General features: G+C 40.4%; 1 protein-coding gene across 2 annotated transcripts; it reads right to left on the bottom strand.

Annotated features, from left to right (window-relative positions):
* Positions 1-53: 53 nt before the first annotated feature.
* On the bottom strand, positions 54-17,087 carry pnoca (prepronociceptin a). 2 transcript variants are annotated; one of them, XM_032523694.1, is made up of 3 exons: positions 16,995-17,087; positions 4,583-4,713; positions 54-2,449 (listed from the first exon to the last, which is right to left on the bottom strand). In XM_032523694.1, exons 2-3 carry the CDS (start codon positions 4,700-4,702, stop codon positions 1,835-1,837), a joined length of 735 nt encoding a protein of 244 aa, XP_032379585.1. In that variant the 5' UTR covers positions 4,703-4,713; positions 16,995-17,087; the 3' UTR covers positions 54-1,834. The 2 variants fall into 2 exon arrangements, with proteins under 2 accessions (XP_032379585.1, XP_032379574.1); XM_032523683.1 differs by having other exon boundaries at positions 4,583-4,716.
* Positions 17,088-18,753: the final 1,666 nt, after the last annotated feature.

Consider the following 18,753-nt stretch of genomic DNA (forward strand, 5'->3'; position numbering starts at 1 on the left):
CATACTATAAAGAAGTAAGTACTAAGAACAAAACACCTCAAGACACAGAATCCGTTGCTGCATAACAAGCCACGAAGGAAATAGTAAACTACTTTTATTGACATGTTTAAATTGAGCTATTTACAAGTTCTCATAGTGGGCAACTTTTCACACCATTACAGTTTGAAGAAAGAAAAAATACCAAATAGTTTGTACATACAGGAATCTGGCCTCTGGACACAAGAGCCCATCAGAGATGAAGCTCACTTGTATGTAACATCAGTTTGGCAGACAGATCAGAAGCATACTATATATGCATGAATATTGAGTGCTGTGCAGTCTGTCACTTCCCCGTTGCACCAGAATGAAGGAGCGCTCTTTTCATTAAACCTGCCTCAGTAGCCCTGTCTCAGGTGGGTTTTGGCACAGTGATATATCAATGAATTTTAGCTTTCTTTTTGCATGTTTTCATTTATTTACCACAAATCACATATCATTTAGTTTACATTACTGCAGACATTACCTTAACCATAGCGGCAAAACATGAAAAAACACTGGTATTGTCCTTTGAAAGAGACAGAGTTCTGCATTTTGCCACAAGATGGGAATAAAGAAAGCGGTCATGCTAGACTTACACACTTTCAACAGTGATGTAACCCACCACAGCTAGAGGCCTCAATCTAAGAAGATTTAGCACTTTTTACAAATGACCCAGAGCAGCAATGAATTTGTAAAATTTACTATATAATACATGGAATCTGAAAAGCAATATTTATGCCAACATTAAGATTCCATTAAACAGTAAAGTAAAGCCTACATTTTACTGCATACCACTGCGGGACTACTAAGAATTCCCAAAGTAAGAGCTTTCTTCAAAGCTCATGAGGGTGAGGGCTTGGGCAGTTCATATGCAACATGATTGTTCAACTGTTACATCCCACAAGGGGCCCCAAATGGGAGGTCTGATTGCCTCGGGGTGCACCGAGCTGGACATGGGGCCTGGACGATGCCAGGGATTATAGAGTCCCACAGCGCAGAAGGAGTAGTTTGTAGGGGGCCCAAAATCGCTACTGCAGGATTCAGCTACTGGAGAATGTATTGACCCAATCACAATGTTTGTGTCCTATAACGTCCGGGTACAAATTTCCTGCGTCCCGTTTAATGTACAATTTAACAGGTCTGAGCAAACGGGGACGAGGAACAACCAGATATACTCTCATCTCATCTCTACCTGTTAGCCACAGACCAAAGAAAAGGAGACCACCCAAAAGCAGCACTCAACCAGCTGCAAGATGTTAATGCTTGCGCATAATGCTAGTTTTGGTTTCTCAAAGACGCGAGCAAAGCAACAGAAAATAAGCACAAATAAGCAGAAACATCAGACAGCTAGGTCAGACCAACGTGTTTGACTATAAATCTTCAAACGTTATAGTAACGGCTGAAAAGGACAACAGAAATGAAAAAGGTTTGCTGATTCCACATGGGCCTACCAACGCAATTCAAATCATTTACCATTTGTCAACCCGGAAGTGATTGTTGTGTTTGTGCAACGTCACGTTGATTCAGTCTGTAGAAGAAGTTCTCATAATTAAAGGAAAATAGTTTGCATCATATTTAAAAGGGATGGAAAACAAAAACGGCAATTCTCATGTCCTGAGACCGAGAGGCCTGCAATGGCAGTTAGAAAATGCAGGCTTAGTTTTCATTTTTTGGTAAATTACTTATTATTATTAGATTCAATAGGTAAACTTTGGTGACACCAGTTAAGTTTTGACATGTCGATGAAATCCAAAACATGATCAGTGAAAATACATCAGGAAATAGTTTGATGTCAGTGGCGTAAAGGTGCACTCTGTTAAACTTCATTTTGTTGGCTGAGGTCCTCTGACACGCTGTTGAACTCAGTGGCCTTAGTGCTCATCCCCAGATACTGTTTCAGCAACTCGCTGAAACGTTTTTGGTTGTTCCACTTGCGGGCTGACTTCCGAATGCCGATGAATCCTCCATACCTCTTCTGGTACGATCTTCCTGGGTACATCAGCTTCCTGTAGCCGTGCCTGCCTTTGACGAAGCCTCCGAACCTCTTGGAGACACTTAGCCCTACATCGCTCTGTCCTCTTGCTGCCATGTCAGCAGCCCCTTCTTCCTGCCCTGCCTCCTCCTCATACGCATCCTCAAGAGAAAGGGCCTTCTGGGAAGTGTAGGCAGTGTTCAGCAGACTGCCCTTGCCACCCAGATCCCTCTCGTCCACCCCGAGTGCCCGAGCCACATGATCAAACCTCTGCATTGCAAAGGGCAGCAGAAGTCCTCCTTCCACTTGCTCCTCCTCAGGAAATAGGGCCTCCACCTCCTCCTGAGATCTTTTCCGCAGGGTATTAGTGAGAGAGAAGATTGGCGATGACAGCAGCTTACGACAGTAGTCCCAGGAGAAGGCTGGGGAGACTTTAGCTTCACACTCAGTGAGACACACCTGAGAGAGACAAAGACAAGAGATTTTCTTTCTGAAGTCAGTTCATTCATATCATCCAATAGAAAGACTTCACTGTGGACAATTTTAGCCCAGCTCTGGGGATGCAGTATAGGTCTTCTGGGTGGTTTGGTTAGTCTGTCCATTGCATAGAAAGATAGTAAAGAAAGCTGTCTCTGTTGTCGACATTGAGCTGAAGTCGCTCACAGCAACTGCAGAGAAACGGACAATGAGAGAGATGCTGGTGATCATGGACAATGACCGCCACCCACCACGCTGCACGTTCATCGATCAGAGGAGCATGTTCAGTGGCAGACTTCTGTCACTGTCATGCTCAACACACCCAGGGCCATCCAGCTCTTCAATACCACACAAGGGGGAGGGGAGAAACTAACACATCAGCATGAAACCTGTCTCTCTCAGCCCCCCACCATTATATCACTTGTCTGCTGCACAACTGTCTTATTGGCTCTATTAGCCCTCACACAGAACCTGGACTGTGGTCATAACATCTACATCTTACATCGTATGACTCATTCCCTGTTATATATTATATATTGTTCTTATTCTTATTCACTTAGGTTATTATGTTAACACTTAATAGTCATAGTTAATATTTAATTATGATCTACTGCAACGTTCAGGCCCTGCACTTTTCACTATTACCATAGTACCTTACCTCATTATGGTCATTATTTTTCTGTGAGTGATTTTTATTTTTTTATTTTTTATTTTACGTTTAACTCAAAGCACATAGTCACTAGCATGGCTGTAGACTCTTAAGACTTGATTTACCTTTGGACGATGAAATCGGTCATTCTGAGTAATTGGGATGTTTGTTTGTTTTATGCGATGAAACTGTATTGGCATAGTGTCTGATGTGGATATTTCAAAACGTTGCCAAATACAATTGAAGCTACCTACGTACGTAGATATACAGTAGCTACCACTGGGGGATCAAGAAAAACAAATGTGTGATTCGGGTGAACTGGCCCTTTAAAACAAACACCTGAAGCTCATCATTCAGCGTATGGTATATTACATAAAAATACAACATTCTTAACCAAGCACATATGTGTCCTTTGTTGTTTAAAAACATATAACGTATAAATCATTTCTAGGAACAATTTGTCACATAATATTGCTTACAACTGATATACAATAATAACAGCCTTGGTACACCCAAATAGACTGGTGTCGTTATCACTCACACCTGTTATGAGAAAGAAAACAATCTACATTGTGTTTAAAACTGAACATGGTACAGTATCAACTGATTTTCTTTGGTTGTTTGAGGGGAAAACCCTTAGTCTTAACTCAGAGGAGAAAAAAATCAATATGACAGATGATTGTTTATTACCTATTTCTGCTAATTCAATGGTTTAATGGATGTGTGTGTTACTATGTGAGGGAATGTATCTGTCAGAATAAGACAAAGTATAGAGAATAAGAATGAGTATTTCATGCATTGATATGCATGAAATACCTTTGCTTTGAAAATAAAATTGCTTTGAGCATCATCAAGTGTTTCCATGAAGCAGACCAATCATGGAGGCTTTGGTCTCTTACTGATTTACAAGTAAAACACCTTTCAACCAGGAAGGAGAAGAGACAGTTAGAATAAGCAGAAGAAGACAGGGATTATAAAAACTAGGGGCAGTAAATCAGTAGATGGCATGTGGCAAGTTGCCCTAAGACAACTGTCTTAGAAGTCATGTCTTAGACACTTGTCCAATTCAATAAGCTCACTTAAGATCCTTTAGAACATGAATGTAAAAATGAACACTATTTTAAAGTTTCATGTTGTATTCGATGTGTTGTTAAATGTCTTCTTGTGTTCTCCATACTAAAACGTCTGAGACAGACATGTCATTATCAGAGAGAAACAACCACCAGGCATTTGCACTAAAAGGAGCACCACATATCCCCAGGAATCAATTAGCCACAACAAATTAAAACTCAAATGCTAAAAGGGTAATTTGTTGAGTCAGGACGGGAGGACGGGAGGATGACAGAAAGGTGGGATGAAAACTACAAGAAGGTTGGTTTAAGGAGCCAAGTGAAAGGATTCTGTGTGCGTGCGTGCGTGCGTGCGTGCGTGCGTGCGTGCGTGCGTGCGTGCGTGCGTGTCCTCACCATTGTGTTGAAAGTGAGCTGTTTGGGCAGGATGTTGCTGCAGGACATGCAGTCCGCCTGGCAGTCGGCCTGTCCAGGATCACACAGACAGAGCAGCAGCAGAGCCACCACAGTCTTCATGGTCCCACCGTCTGCTGGACAACAACCCACAGCAACAAATGGAAAGAGACAATATGAATAGGCTAATCAAAAGTATACACAGGTAACACAAAAGTAGGAACAGCTGTCTTAGCTGGTTGTTGATTGATTCAAATTAGCAATAGTCAAGTATGCGTTTAGAGCTAGCTTAGCACTAAGGTAGATGAAACAAGAACCTTTCACTGAAAAATATGACTTCCAGCTCTAATGGTGTTTCATTTACATGTTGTATATACGTAGTTAGCAAGCTAGCACCTCTAGGAATACACATTTTAACTGAACACAAACTGGAATTGACTTTTTTCACAGCAAACAGTTTTTGCTTTTGCTAGCAGGAAAAGCACAGGTGTATGATAACATTAAAAACTGCTGTATTCCCTATGTGAGCATGCTGGCTCACTGTCAGGGGTTACTGGGACACTTGATGGAACTGAGCCATTGTTAATAGAGCTTTTATTCTCTGTCCAAACCCGATTGGGCTGTAATGTCTTTAAAATTCCCCAGAGCTTGAATCGGGTCACGTTTTTTTATGCAGACTATGTATTGTCATCAATAATGTGCTATGTATCACTATTTGTGGCCATCAATTTCTGGAGATATATTCAACTTACAAGCATGGATACATTTATTTTATTTTGTACCGTGGAAAGTCAAGTTTTAAATCAGGCTCGGGCTCAAAACTGCTTGGGTCAGGCTTGGACAGAGACAATCCTGTTCATGTAGAGTCAGGCCGTATTAATAAAAGGCCTTTTGGCCTTATCAATCATATCTCTAATTGCTTACAAATTGTGTTTCCCATGAACTTTTCCTTCTAGAAGTCAAAGTGTCCGCCGTGAAAAGGTCTATTAATTCCAATCTATTTATCAAACTCACATACTCAGCAGGCACATTTCCCAGAATGCTGGAGTATTCTTTTAAAGTGTGGGGCCTCTGAAACAGCAATGGGAAGAGGAGGGACACAGTGGCCAATAAGAGGGTAAACGCATCACAGGGGACAGGAAGTCACAATAAGGGGCAGACAGAAGGACAGAGAGCACAGCTGATATCAAATCTAAAAAAAACGAAACACTTGGAGAGTGAAAAAAGAGCAAAAGAGAAAATGTTTGACTTTCTGCTGAGTGGAACCGCCCAGCCTGGTGGGTCTGACGTCAGAAACACAACCAGAGTTTTCATCTCATTAAACAAACTCGTTAGCTCGTTTAATTGATGCCTCAATTAATGCCTCTGGGCAACGAACTGAGTCATTGTTTGTTGCAGACAAACACACACACACACACACACACACACACACTGAATACTCACATGCACAAAGAATACACAACATTAAGACACAGAAACATACACACATACATACAAACACATGCATTCTGCACACTGTGTATGTCCATTACAGTGCATTGGCAGACACACTCAATTATAACTTCACACATACACTGGAACCCTCATCTTTTAATTGTAGGTTTACATTATCTATTAAAGTGACGAGGCTGAAAGTAAAACTGATTTGTCTTCAATCAAACACTACTTTAAAATGTCTTAGAAATTTAGAATTCACTCAGAGTAATTAAAAATTGTGTAATTACACTACAGTTCATTCTAATCTCTAACTACCCATAAAACTGGCAACTCTGCAAAATTAATCAAAATTAATCAGTCTTCTAGTGTGCAAACAATAAAAGTGTGTGTTGAGTATTTAGTCTGATAGGAAAGGGGATGGGTTTGTCCATGAAGGACAAAAGAGCAGCACAGGCATTTCAGGCATGAAGGAGGACAGCTAAGGACTGGATGAAACTGGCAGATGGCAGTGGATTTAGACAAACAGCTTGGGTGTGTTCATTAGGCCAAAATGCATCTCATTCTCCAACCTCCTGTTACTGACTTTGTGCAGATTTGGCTTCAAAACATTAGCTACCGTCATTAAGGATAAGTCATGAAGGAGACTTCACTTCTTCTCTCTGTTGTCTTGTAAGTATTTGATCATAAACCAAAATGTTGATGTCGTGCTATGTAGAAAGTTAAGGGATCAACCAAGTCATTGGGATTCATCATTTGGGAACCATGAACGTGTGTACCAAACTAACGGCAATCCATCTAACAGTTGTTGACATTTCAGTCTGGACCAAAGTGGTGGATTGATGAAATAGGATTTAAAGAGAAGATATTTAGACCAGGGGTTGGTAACTTTGTAAAGTGCCATTTCAAAAATATTCTTGTTAATCAGTGTTCCATCAGCATTAAGCCATAATGTACCGAGCCCGCTCCATTCAGGTTACCACCACTACTTTCCTTCACGCCACCTTCTGTGAAGAAGGCAACTAGTGTACTAGGCCATCAGAGGCCAAGTAGGGCGGGTCTCTGCTGAATGTGGATGGGGGAAAAGTCAATCAAACCACAGTAAATAACAGGCTGTGCTCCTGCCAATGGCTGTCAAAGAAGTCATTGGCATGCGGATTGTAAAATGTCCAGAAACCTCTCTTGCACACGTGTTGCTAGTGTGTTATTGGTTGAGCTACAGCATGCTGACCCCTGGATTAGATGTTTATATGCTTACTGCAAGGGTTTAGACAGGGTAGGAATATTCTCTTCCCCTGTGAGGATGCTTGTTTTATAATAACCTCTGTGAAACATGACTACATATGAATCACAGAATATGTTTTGACAGCTGTCGTTGTCAAAGAGGGGGTATAAGGATCAGTCAAAATCTTACTTCAGGGCGACTGCAGGGAACTACTGTGGCAAAGCGAAGCCCTGGCTTTCATGCTGAAAACCTTTTCTTTTCCATGTTTGATTACCTATCAAGTACATATAAAGACAGAAAGCACACAGCCTGAAGGCAGTCAGGATAATACAGATATGACATTCACACAGGTCCACTGCCTGTGGTCTTCATCTGTTTTCTGACTTCTTGTCTCTAAAGTACTCTGTGCTATTAAAAGCTCTGTAAAAAATAAATTGGACTTCTTAATGACTGATCTTTTCTGTGGTTTCTACTGACGTCTGCCACGTTCTCTTGAGAGCCCTTCAAACCCAATCACTCTGCTTCTAATTAACTGATTAACCACTAAATAAACCAGTTAATTAAGTCATTGCTGTCTGGTGCTGCGCAGAGGCGCTGCTGATGGAGGTCCTACAGTCCAGTAGATTATATAATATCATAATAAAGAACATCTTTCAGATGAAAGGAACTCCTGTCCATAGAATTTCTCTCAGTTCTATCTCTCATCCAGCCTCAACCTGTTACCTGCTGATGTTGTGCCATTTGAGCTGTTTTGCTACCTGACTAATCTACAGTCCCTTTTACATGTCACACAGTTTATCCCTGAAATGTTCAGGAACATGTTCTGCATGGGGTCATGTATGAATGGGAGCGGGAATCGATATTCAGGTAAATCTGGTGACAATTTCCACTCAAGACCAGAAACATGTCAGGGAAAATGCAGGAATAAAAGCAGTAACATTGCAGGGACAATGGGTGAATTGTGACAATGCCTATCCAGTAGATTATATCAGTAATCTACTGGACAACTACTATATATTTGAAAGAGGGGGCATTCAGGGGTTTGTGATTAAACCGGATCAAGTACTACAAGTTAATTGATGACTTATATCACTTACAAAATGAGTCACATGTATTAATAGGACCCCCACAGTGAATGTGAAAATGGTGCTTTCAACTATTTTCACGATAACTGTGCGGGTCAGAAGGGCAGAACACATTTGTGCGTGTGCCTGGGTACGTAGAGCTTTACTCCTCAATGCAGCGGCTGCAGGTTCGACTCCGACCTGTGGCCTTTTGCTGCAAAAATATTGGTATCATGTGAAACTAGACAAACATAATCATCACTTACCAATTTGGAAATGGCCATAATTCCCAATGGCTGGCTTGACAGTAGTGGTGTCAACCATGTTTAGTAAAACATATTCAGACAAATTTGTTTTGATGTAGATAGAAGGAAACATGTTGAAATAAACTTAACTAACTCACAAATAGTAAGTGAAATGACACTTACTGACTAAGTGGGAACATCAGCACACAGTCTGTAGTCTGTCTCCTTAAAGTACGTTCAACAAGCTTTGCCTGGTTAAATGGAAAAAGTTCTCACATCATGACCATCTTCTAGCTGTTGATTAAAAAACTGTAGTCAACCATGAATAAGTACTGTTGAAATTACAGGAACGTTCAAATGTAGGTTCCGGTCTGGTTTATAGTCTCATCATCCAACAACTCCCAACCGTCTCACTCTGTGTTATCAACTGTTTCCACCGTCATTTTTCTCCATTACTGCCATTTTCTCATCAAGAACAGGAAATAAAAATAAAAAATTACTCTCGGCCCGAAGAGAGACTTAAAGCCGGATTATTCACGCATGGGTGAACGAAGGAGCCGTCTGCATCCATCCTGCAGCTCTTCTTTATTTTAAAAGCCTGACTGCAGATTATTATGTAACTTAAATGTAAGAACCACAATATTGGCCCCCCAGTACACCAGGTACCCTGGCTGGAACTTCTCTAGATGTTTGTTTCCATGTAATGTTTGTCCCAACATCTGGACACACTGCAGGTATGAACAAATAAAAAAACTAAAAAAAACATCTTTTTATTTAAATTCTATGCTATGGTGTCTGCATTAAATAATTAGTTGGGGGTTTTAATGACTAAAGTTAAATCTAATTTAAAAGTTTAATGTAGTTCAAACCCAGCTTATCAATATGCAAATTAGGTTTTCTTTTATTGACCTTTCCTAAATAAAAAGCCTGAATGCATTTTTGTATTATTTTTATGTATTTTTGTGTATACTGGCCTGATAAATTGCAGTTTTAAATTTGATAGCTTTAAATTAAACTGAAGAACAATACATTCCAACTCTTCAAGGAGAGATTACCAGCATATTCATAAAATAAAATAAAATATGAAATAATTGGAGCATATTCATGATGTTGGCTTTGTTCGTTGATGAGTCATTTTGACAGGTAATTAAATGTTATTTAGTCTCCTGCCTGGAGCCAGACGGCAGACTACTTTAGCTGTCAGAAAAGTCACTTTGATTGACAGCTTGTCTCGGGCCCACTTAAAATCCATTGTGCTCTTTGTTTTAATATTGATAGCTATCTGGCAAAATGGCAAGGTGGTCATTGATGTGACACATTTCAGGACAGTGGATCTATATTACCATTCAGGTTGATCATAAATATCTAATCATTAATAGTGTCCGTCACTTCCCACATACACTTTCTACCTGTACTAGTTTATCTGGCATTACGTCTCTCTTCCTCTATGGGATTTCTTCTCACCCACTCCTTCTCTTTCTCTCCCCCGTCCTCCGTCATACACTCTTTGTCACACACATACAAACATGACAAAACTACTACTACCTTTTGCATGAAAGTTTACGAGGGACTTTCATGAATTCATAAACACTGACCGCTGCACCGAATCAACTGAATTCTATTTCATGACAAATAAAAAGCCCTTTCTCTCACTAATTATTTTACCAATTACATGATACAAGAGCCACATCTGCCTTATTCCTGTATCAACATGATTAGTGTATTACAGAAATTATTGTAAGAAAGCACAAATAAAAATATCATATTATTATTATTATTATACAGCACTTCCACTGACTACTGGCACTACTACCGGACTGTCTTCTTCATTCCGTCCGACTGTGCAATATTATTGTTAAACTGTTACTGTTATATAATACCTCATAGGACACTGGAATCTGTGCAATTTCATTTCATACAGTGCAATATTTAATACATTAACCTTTCCATTACTGTGCAATATGTATTTACTTAATATTAGTACTTAATCATTTCATTCCATCACTGTGCAATATTATTTATTGAGTGTTAACACTTACCTATGCTTATTCAAGCTGATTTATATATGTATACTTGACAGTCACTACACTTTATATCTTTGACTTTATATTTTTGATATTTTATACTGTTATATTCTTATATTTTTTTGTCACTACACTAGACAGTCACTACACTTTATATCTTTGACTTTATATTTTTGATATTTTATACTGTTATATTTTATACTATTATATTCTTATATTTTTTGTGTCAACGCTGTAAAGGGATTGCTTTAATCTCGTTGCACAAGTACCGTGTACTTGTGTATAATGACAATAAAGGCATTCTATTCTATTCTATTCCAAATACATTGTTTGTTCTGATTGTATCTCCTGGTTAAAGGTCATGTCAGCTCACAGACATGTCTGCAGCGTGGGCGTTTTGACATATGGAAGAAACCTTTAGTGCTTTTAGAAGATGTTCAGTCAGACTGTGTGTGACGTGGCAGTAGATTAGCAGCCGGCGCCATTACAGGCCGCCACGCTAAGCTACATCAACTTCCCTTCTCAATGCACCAAATCACTGTAGTTTAGATTAATGGTTGGGAGGTGTGTTCACACACACTTACGCAGGGGTCACCTCAAACTCCTTTATTTAACCAGAAACAGCTCTGAGGTCGCTAGAGCTAAACCCACCAGACTCCATTTAAAAAAGCAACACTTTTAGCATGTTTAGAGCCAATGTCTTCTCACATGGAAATCAGTGTTAAAACCAGTTTATTGACATGGAGTCTGGTGGGTTTAGCGAACTCAATTTCACGGATTTTTTTATGTTTGAAAAAAGGATCTTACTCTTTAACAGAAAGGTCGACCTCTTTAGAAATCCTTTGCATTATGTTTTCTGACACCTAGAATATTAATCTGAGCCGGTCAGTGGCAACGTGAGCACTTTTGTAAAGGTGAATTGGACAACTGGACAACTGGACAATTGTCCTATTTACTTACATTGACGACTGATCTCTCTTAATATTGGACCAATGTCAAAGATTGTTGTTCCCATCAGTCACTTAGACACAAACCCATAGGAACATAGGGTCCAGGTTGAAAAAAATGGTAGTTAGCCTTGAAGCCCTAATTGTGCACGCAGGACAAGTATCACCAGAGTTGTGATGTGATTTAGACATTGTTTGTATTTGTATTTGTATTTACAAAGGACATTACACATTAATCAACATTTGTGTAAATGTGGCAGTGTTAGCCAGTCGGCCAGCCGTACTCCTTTGGCCAGATGATTTTAGACCATGGCAGCAGGAAGTATACAGCATCAGCAGTTAATATAAGAAGCCCAGCATCAGGACACTAGCAGATATCTACAGTAGCTCCTGTTAATGTCAGAAGCCAAGCAAGCATCAGGACACGTTCATGCAACTCTGACACCAGTCAGGCATGCAAAGCAATAACAAGCAAAGCAGTAATACAAATATTAAATATCTATTTCACTCTCCTTCCACACACCCTGTGGCTAAGTCAAGTCTGTATTTTACTCAAGTTTACTGACACACATGTCAAGGCTCTGTCTAAACTTGACTTTATAATTGATGATGCCGATTTGCATGGGACTAACATTATAACACAACCTCTGTGTTTGGAGAAATAGAGTCGGTATTTTGCGCTGGAATTTTTACTTGACAAATAACAGACGAGGCTGGGTCACATGAGATTAAGATCACAGACGACCTCTGCAATTATTACAAATTACTATGTCCCTAGGTAACACCAGTCCTGTGCAAACAAGGCTATGATAATGTATGTATTTTATTAGATGTTGCTGTCTGCAAAGGTGTTTTTACAGCTATTGTATGGTTAGTTGACACTTTCTGTAGTTCTTTTCACCAAGCGGGCAATATCACAGCTGTAAGATATTCCTGGTGTCTCAGACTCGGAATGACAACAGTTAGCTAATTAGCTTCGTGATACTGAGCCCGCCCATAACTAGGCTCCAGGAAAGTTACACAAACATTTCCTTTTCGGGTTTAGAATTTCACAACAAAAGATAAATCATTCATTCTTTCTTTTTATGAAAATACTTTTTGGACTGCAGGGGATTTCTTTGTCAGTACAATGTAGGACAAATGACAGCAAACATATCCAGCTTTCCTAATACATCCTTGCATCAACTGCATCTGACAAGAGTCCGCTCTCCTTTGATCTGGAAACCGGCAGGGTAAGGAGTAAAAAGAACACACCGGGGGCAGCAAGGAGACATAAAGAAGGATCTGTGAAAACCTGGCAGTACAAAGGGATGGACAGGCACCCTGCTCTGTTAGGAAAATGATATCCTTGGATTAAGTCTACTCCAGCTTTACAGAGCTGTACACACCTGCACAATGCCGTGTGACCTGTGATCCAGCGCTACTTTTTATTATTCACTGCTACTGAGATGAGACACGTGGCTGTAACTCAGTACAGTGTTCCTTATGTGTTGTGCAGTCAGTGTGTTTTTGGTTAAAGTAAATCAACACCGCTTACTCTATGGATCTCTCTTTCTTGTTGGTTCATCTGTCAATGAACTATCATCGTCCCACTATCTGACTACTTCTTCATCGATTTACCCCCAAAAAAACTGCCATCACTGTCGCATGACACACAAAACCTATGTGTGGCAGTGCTTCTTTACCAGATGAGTTTTGACAAAACCCACCCAAAGTGCTTGAACCTGATGCATTCAACTGTTCAACTGGAGTGAGAAAGGGCTCTTTTGCCACAAAACACAACTTCTATTGTTGCTTTATTCTCCAAGTCTGATGTCTGATGTCATTGTCACCTCATCTATGTTTGGCCGTCTATCCACAAGAACACAGAATGCTCATCACCAGCAGCTGGTGTGTCTGACATCTCTGAATACTACTGACGTGTATTTACCTTAAATTAGCTACCTATAACAGTTTTAATTTCAGCAGAAATCAGTTGCAGTCACAGCAATGCTTTGAGTGTCTGCCCTAAGGTATGAGAAAGCAGCTGCTAGTTTCCTCTGAATCAGTTCAGGATGTTTGTTTCAGCCCGAGCGCTATCTGCTGATCTGCATCAGCTTCTTTCTGATAATACAAGAAGCTTTTATTACTTAGATAAGTAGAAGCAGATATGTGCACTTTTTAAAGCTCTTATCACCAGTGGCTGTTGAAAGCGGCTTTTAGTCCAAAAGCTTTATTAAATTAACCAATTTTGAGCAGTGCCTTTGTTTATGGAGTTTATTTTTAAGGTCAAATGAAATGTGAGCCCGAGGCTGAACAAAATCACGATGTTAATTATTCAACGTAGAAAAAGGTGACACTCAATCTTAACGTTTATTAACTCATAATCGTTTTACACATAAATGCCTGAAGGCATCAGGAAAATATTAGCAGGTATTACAGAAATTTAAATACTACTAATGAACATAAATTCAAATATTAAATATATTTATCATCCCCAAATCATTGCACAGAAGCTATTTATACTGTTCATCAATCCAACCTTGGCAGAATACAAAAGGGTTTTGGCTCATTTGGACCCACCTTCTCATTCAATGCATGTTTCCTTTATCTTCATGACTATTTACATTGTAGATTCTCACTGAAGGCATCAGAACTATGAATGAACACATGTAGAATTATGTACTTAACAAAAAAGTAGAAGTAATTAAAAACATGTCTTATATTCTAGTTTCTTCAAAGAACCCCCCCCCCCCCCCCCCCCCCCCCTTTGCTATGATTACTGCGTTGCACACTCTTGTTATTCTCTTGATGAGCTTCAAGAGGTCGTCACCTGAAATGGTTTCCCAACAGTCTTGAAGGAGTTCCCAGAATGCTCAGCACCTGTCGGCCCTTTTGCCTTCACTCTGCGGTCCAGCTCTCCCCAAACCATCTGGATTGGGTTCAGGTCCGGTGACTGTGGAGGCGCAGCACTCCATCACTCTCCTTCTTGGTCAGATAGCCCTTCCACAGCCTGGAGGGGTGTTTGGAGTCATTGTCCTGTTGAAAAATAAATGATGGCCCAACTAAACGCATACCGGATGGAATTGCATGTCACTGCTGTGATAGCCATGCTGGTTCTGCATATGCCTTTAAATTGGAATAAATCCCCAACAGAGTTACCAGCCAAGCCCCCCCACACCATCACACCTCCTTCTCCATGCTTCATGGTGGGAACCAGGCATGTAGAATCCATCCGTCACCTTTTCATTTCCACTGGTCTAATGTCCATTCCTTGTGTTTCTTGGCCCAAACAGATCTCTTCTGCTTGTTTCCTCTCCTTAGCAGTGGTTTCCTAGCTGCTATTGGACCATGAAGGCCTGATCCAGTCTCCTCTTAACAGTTGTTCTAGAGATGTGTCTGCTGCTAGAACTGTGTGGTATTCATCTGCTCTCTAATCTGAGCTGCTGTTAACTTGCGATTTCTGAGCCTGGTGACTCAGATGAACTTATCCTCAGCAGCAGAGGGGACTCTGGGTCTTCCTTTCCTGGGGGCGGTCCTCATGTGAGCCAGTTTCGTTGTAGTGCTTGATGGTTTTTGCAACTGCACTTGGGGACACATTCAAAGCTTTCGCAATTTTCTGGACTGACTGCCCTTCATTTCTTAAAGTAATGATGGCCACTCATTTACCTTTACTTAGCTGATTGGTTCTTACCATAACATGAATTCTACTAGTCGTCCAATAGGCTGTCGGCTGTGCATCAACCTGACTTCTGCACAACACAACTGATGGTCCCACCTCCCTTAATAAGGCAAGAAATTCCACTAATGAACCCTGACAAGGCCCATCTGTGGGGGGGGGGAACATTTCAGGTGACTACCTCATGAAGCTCATTGAGAGAACACCAAGGATTTGCAGCACTATCAAAAAGCAAAGGGGGGGGGGAGGTACTTTGAAGAAACTAGAATATAAGACGTGTTTTCAGTTGTTTCACACTTTTTTAAATACATAACTCCATATGTGCTCATTCATAGTTTTGATGCCTTCAGTGATAATCTACAATGTAAATAGCAATAAAATAAAGAAAACGCATTGAATGAGAAGGTGGTTCCAAAGCTTTTGCCTGTACTATATATATATATATATATATATATATATATATATATATATATATATAATCAATAAAATTCATAAACACTACTGTCTTTAACCTGTTTCCTGCCTGGATGTCCTGAACCACTTCTTTTTTAGTTTGGGTGACATGTTTCTAAATGTCAGCTCCAAACCAACATCAGATTTATTCAAAAATACTGTCAGTATTTCCACACCACTGCATTTACTAGTAGGTTTCATTTCCCATTACAACATCAATATTTAAAACCAACGTGGAATGAGTCAATCTCTACCCGTTGCTCGCTAATCAGATTCTCTCCAATACATTAAACCTTTTAAAATAAGATATCTTTCATATATACATAATTTGTCCAATTTATTGCCGTTAAAAACAAAAATATTGACTCACCTTACCTTCAGGCAAATTAAAAACCTAAAAATAATCCTCCAACGAAGTGAGAAAATCTGACCCCGGTTAGTCAACGTGCACCAACCCAAATAACCTTTCATCACTCTGGTCTTAAGATAAAGTGTAAACACATACACACAAGCTTTGTGAGAAGACTCTCCGTTCATTCATGAAACGCACCAGAGCGCGGCAGTAAATCAGGCCTTAACGATTAATGATTAATGAGGACAAACTATTTATGACCTTCCATCTGGAGACAAACTGCGTAGTCCTCAGATGGAGCGTCTACACCTCCTGCCCCAGGAGTGTGTTCATCCTGGCTGCCTTATGCTTTTAACCCGACCTTTGGGGAGCGGTTAAGGGACTTAATAATCCGTTGCTGTTTCTTCAGATGCGCTGCATCGATTCTGTGAAAGAACTAGTGGTTTGTTAACGAGAACCACCTCAGACATTATCCCGACCCACTCTGTCTGTCAACAATACGTAAAGACTAAATGGTTTGATCAGCGTCATTACAAGCACTCAGCCGCAAGGAAGTCAAGGGTCAGAGGGTCACTACACCGGGACAATAGCTGGTGCAGTTAGCCTGGGACCCTTCAGCAGGTGTGGATGATAGACAAGTGATGGAGGCAAAAACTGAAGTGGGAAAAAATTAATTTTCTTAACAGTGCTGAAAAAATCTTACAAAGATGTCCTTTTCCCTTCCTTGTGTCCAATTCTTTCAGTTGAATTAAAAAATGTTTTTGATGACTTCATAGAAGTCATTTTTTGGCTCTCCAAACCTGCTTCATTACAGCATTAGAGGTGAAGGGATGTGAGATTATATCTTTCTGTAAAGTCTGACTCCAGCAGGGATTTTTCTCCAATACCGATCAATCTTTTAACAAATGGAACAAACTGCCTTTTCTTACATGACAAATTCTGTATCAAAGGTCAGAGGTCAAGCCAATTCTTTTCGTCCTCCATCTCCCTCCTTCTCCAGCGGGTGTGCTTACCTGTGTTGAGATTGTGGGTGTCTACAGGGGTCCCTTGGGTGCCAGAGGATGTTCGTCAGCGTATATGTTACCTTCCCTCAGTCTCAGCGTGGGTTTTCTGGCTACGTACAGGCTGGAGGCAGCTGCTCTTATAGGGACCACCCCTCCCCTTCAATCTCCTCCTCTGGTTCTCTCTCTCTCTCTTTCAAAACTCCCTCTTTCATTACAGAGATAAAGAGAGGGAGGGAGAGAGGGATGGAAATCAGAGAGAAGAAGTGAGGAGAAAGAAGATGGGGCAGAGCAGGGGCAGTGTGTTAGGGAAGGGAGAGAGAGAGGAGTTAGGACAGGAAGAAAAGTAAATGCCAAAAGAAAGAGGTAAAAAAAGAAGGGAGGCAAGAATGGCAAGCGAAAAAAAAGGTAGAAGGGGATAAAATGACTGAATGAGAGAGGAAGAGGGAGGAGAAGGAAATATTTTGAAGAAAAAGGGGGGGTGAAGGAAGGCATCTACCTATTTATCTATCAGTCTTTAATGCTGGAGGTTTTTCACTTTATCTGGTTGCGTTTCATGATGAAAATATTAATACATTAAATATAAAAAAGAAAACACAAATTATTGACGTTTTAGAAATTAAAAAAACAAGTGTCAAAGTATAATTTAAAGATCCTGTTCAGTTATAGGACATGAAAATTAAATTTTATATACAGCATAAATACAAATTATTTGCATTACATCTACATGTATCTACTTGTATCTACATGTACTTGCATCTACATGTATCTACTTGTATCTACATGTACTTGCATCTACATGTATCTACTTGTATCTACATGTACTTGCATCTACATGTATCTACTTGTATCTACATGTACTTGTATCTACATCTACATGTCTTTAAAACATAAAAGTCCGCGAAATTGCGTTTGCTAAACCCACCAGACTCCATGTAAATAATCAGGGATTTTAGCATCGTAAAATACGGCTTTCTAAAACATCTCCGAGCTCTGAGCACCGCTGGCTCTGGCGGTCTGGAGCCTGCGTGTGTTGGGTGTGCGATTATCGGCTACGTTTTGTCAGTTTTTTCTTTCTTTCATTCCAATTTCGGGTCTTTCAGTCACAGTGAAAACCGGGGACATTTCCGGGGACAGATCCAGCCGGGGACAGGTCGCTAAAATCGGGGACTGTCCCCGGAAACCGGGGACGTCTGGTCACCCTAAGCTAGCTAGACTATCTGTCCAATCTGAGGACTATGGTTACCTGGTCCTCAGATCTCTGCAGGGTAAATCCAGACAGCTAGCTAGACTATCTGTCCAATCTGAGGACTATGGTTACCTGGTCCTCAGATCTCTGCAGGGTAAATCCAGACAGCTAGCTAGACTATCTGTCCAATCTGAGGACTATGGTTACCTGGTCCTCAGATCTCTGCAGGGTAAATCCAGACAGCTAGCTGGACTATCTGTCCAATCTGAGTTTTCTGTTGACGACTAAAACTACTGACAAAACGAGACTAGCTTAAATGGCAAACAAGGTTACTAAGTCCTATTTTTCATTCATCTGTGCCTTTCAGCTGATTATTCCTTATACCTCCCGTATATGCTATCAGTTATTACTTGGCATGTTACAGTAATATACTCAGACTGCATACCGTTACATCCTTGTAAAAAGCAAAGAAGATGTTGGATTCATGATCAGTGTTTCTTTTTAGGAGAGGTTGGAGGACGTCTGACTGTCACTCCCACACCATGGTGGAGGAGTGACAGTCAGATGTCTTCCAACATCTCT

This window comes from Etheostoma spectabile, chromosome 1, assembly GCF_008692095.1.
Source record: "Etheostoma spectabile isolate EspeVRDwgs_2016 chromosome 1, UIUC_Espe_1.0, whole genome shotgun sequence".
In the NCBI taxonomy this organism is placed as follows: Eukaryota; Metazoa; Chordata; class Actinopteri; order Perciformes; family Percidae; genus Etheostoma; species Etheostoma spectabile.

Bases quoted from the DNA above. Each gene is read 5' to 3' on its own strand.
- pnoca (XM_032523694.1), bottom strand. From the start codon at position 4,702: ATGAAGACTGTGGTGGCTCTGCTGCTGCTCTGTCTGTGTGATCCTGGA. The intron at 2,450-4,582 runs GTGAGGACACGC...TGTCTCTCTCAG, and splicing joins AGCTCACTTTCAACACAATG to GTGTGTCTCACTGAGTGTGA.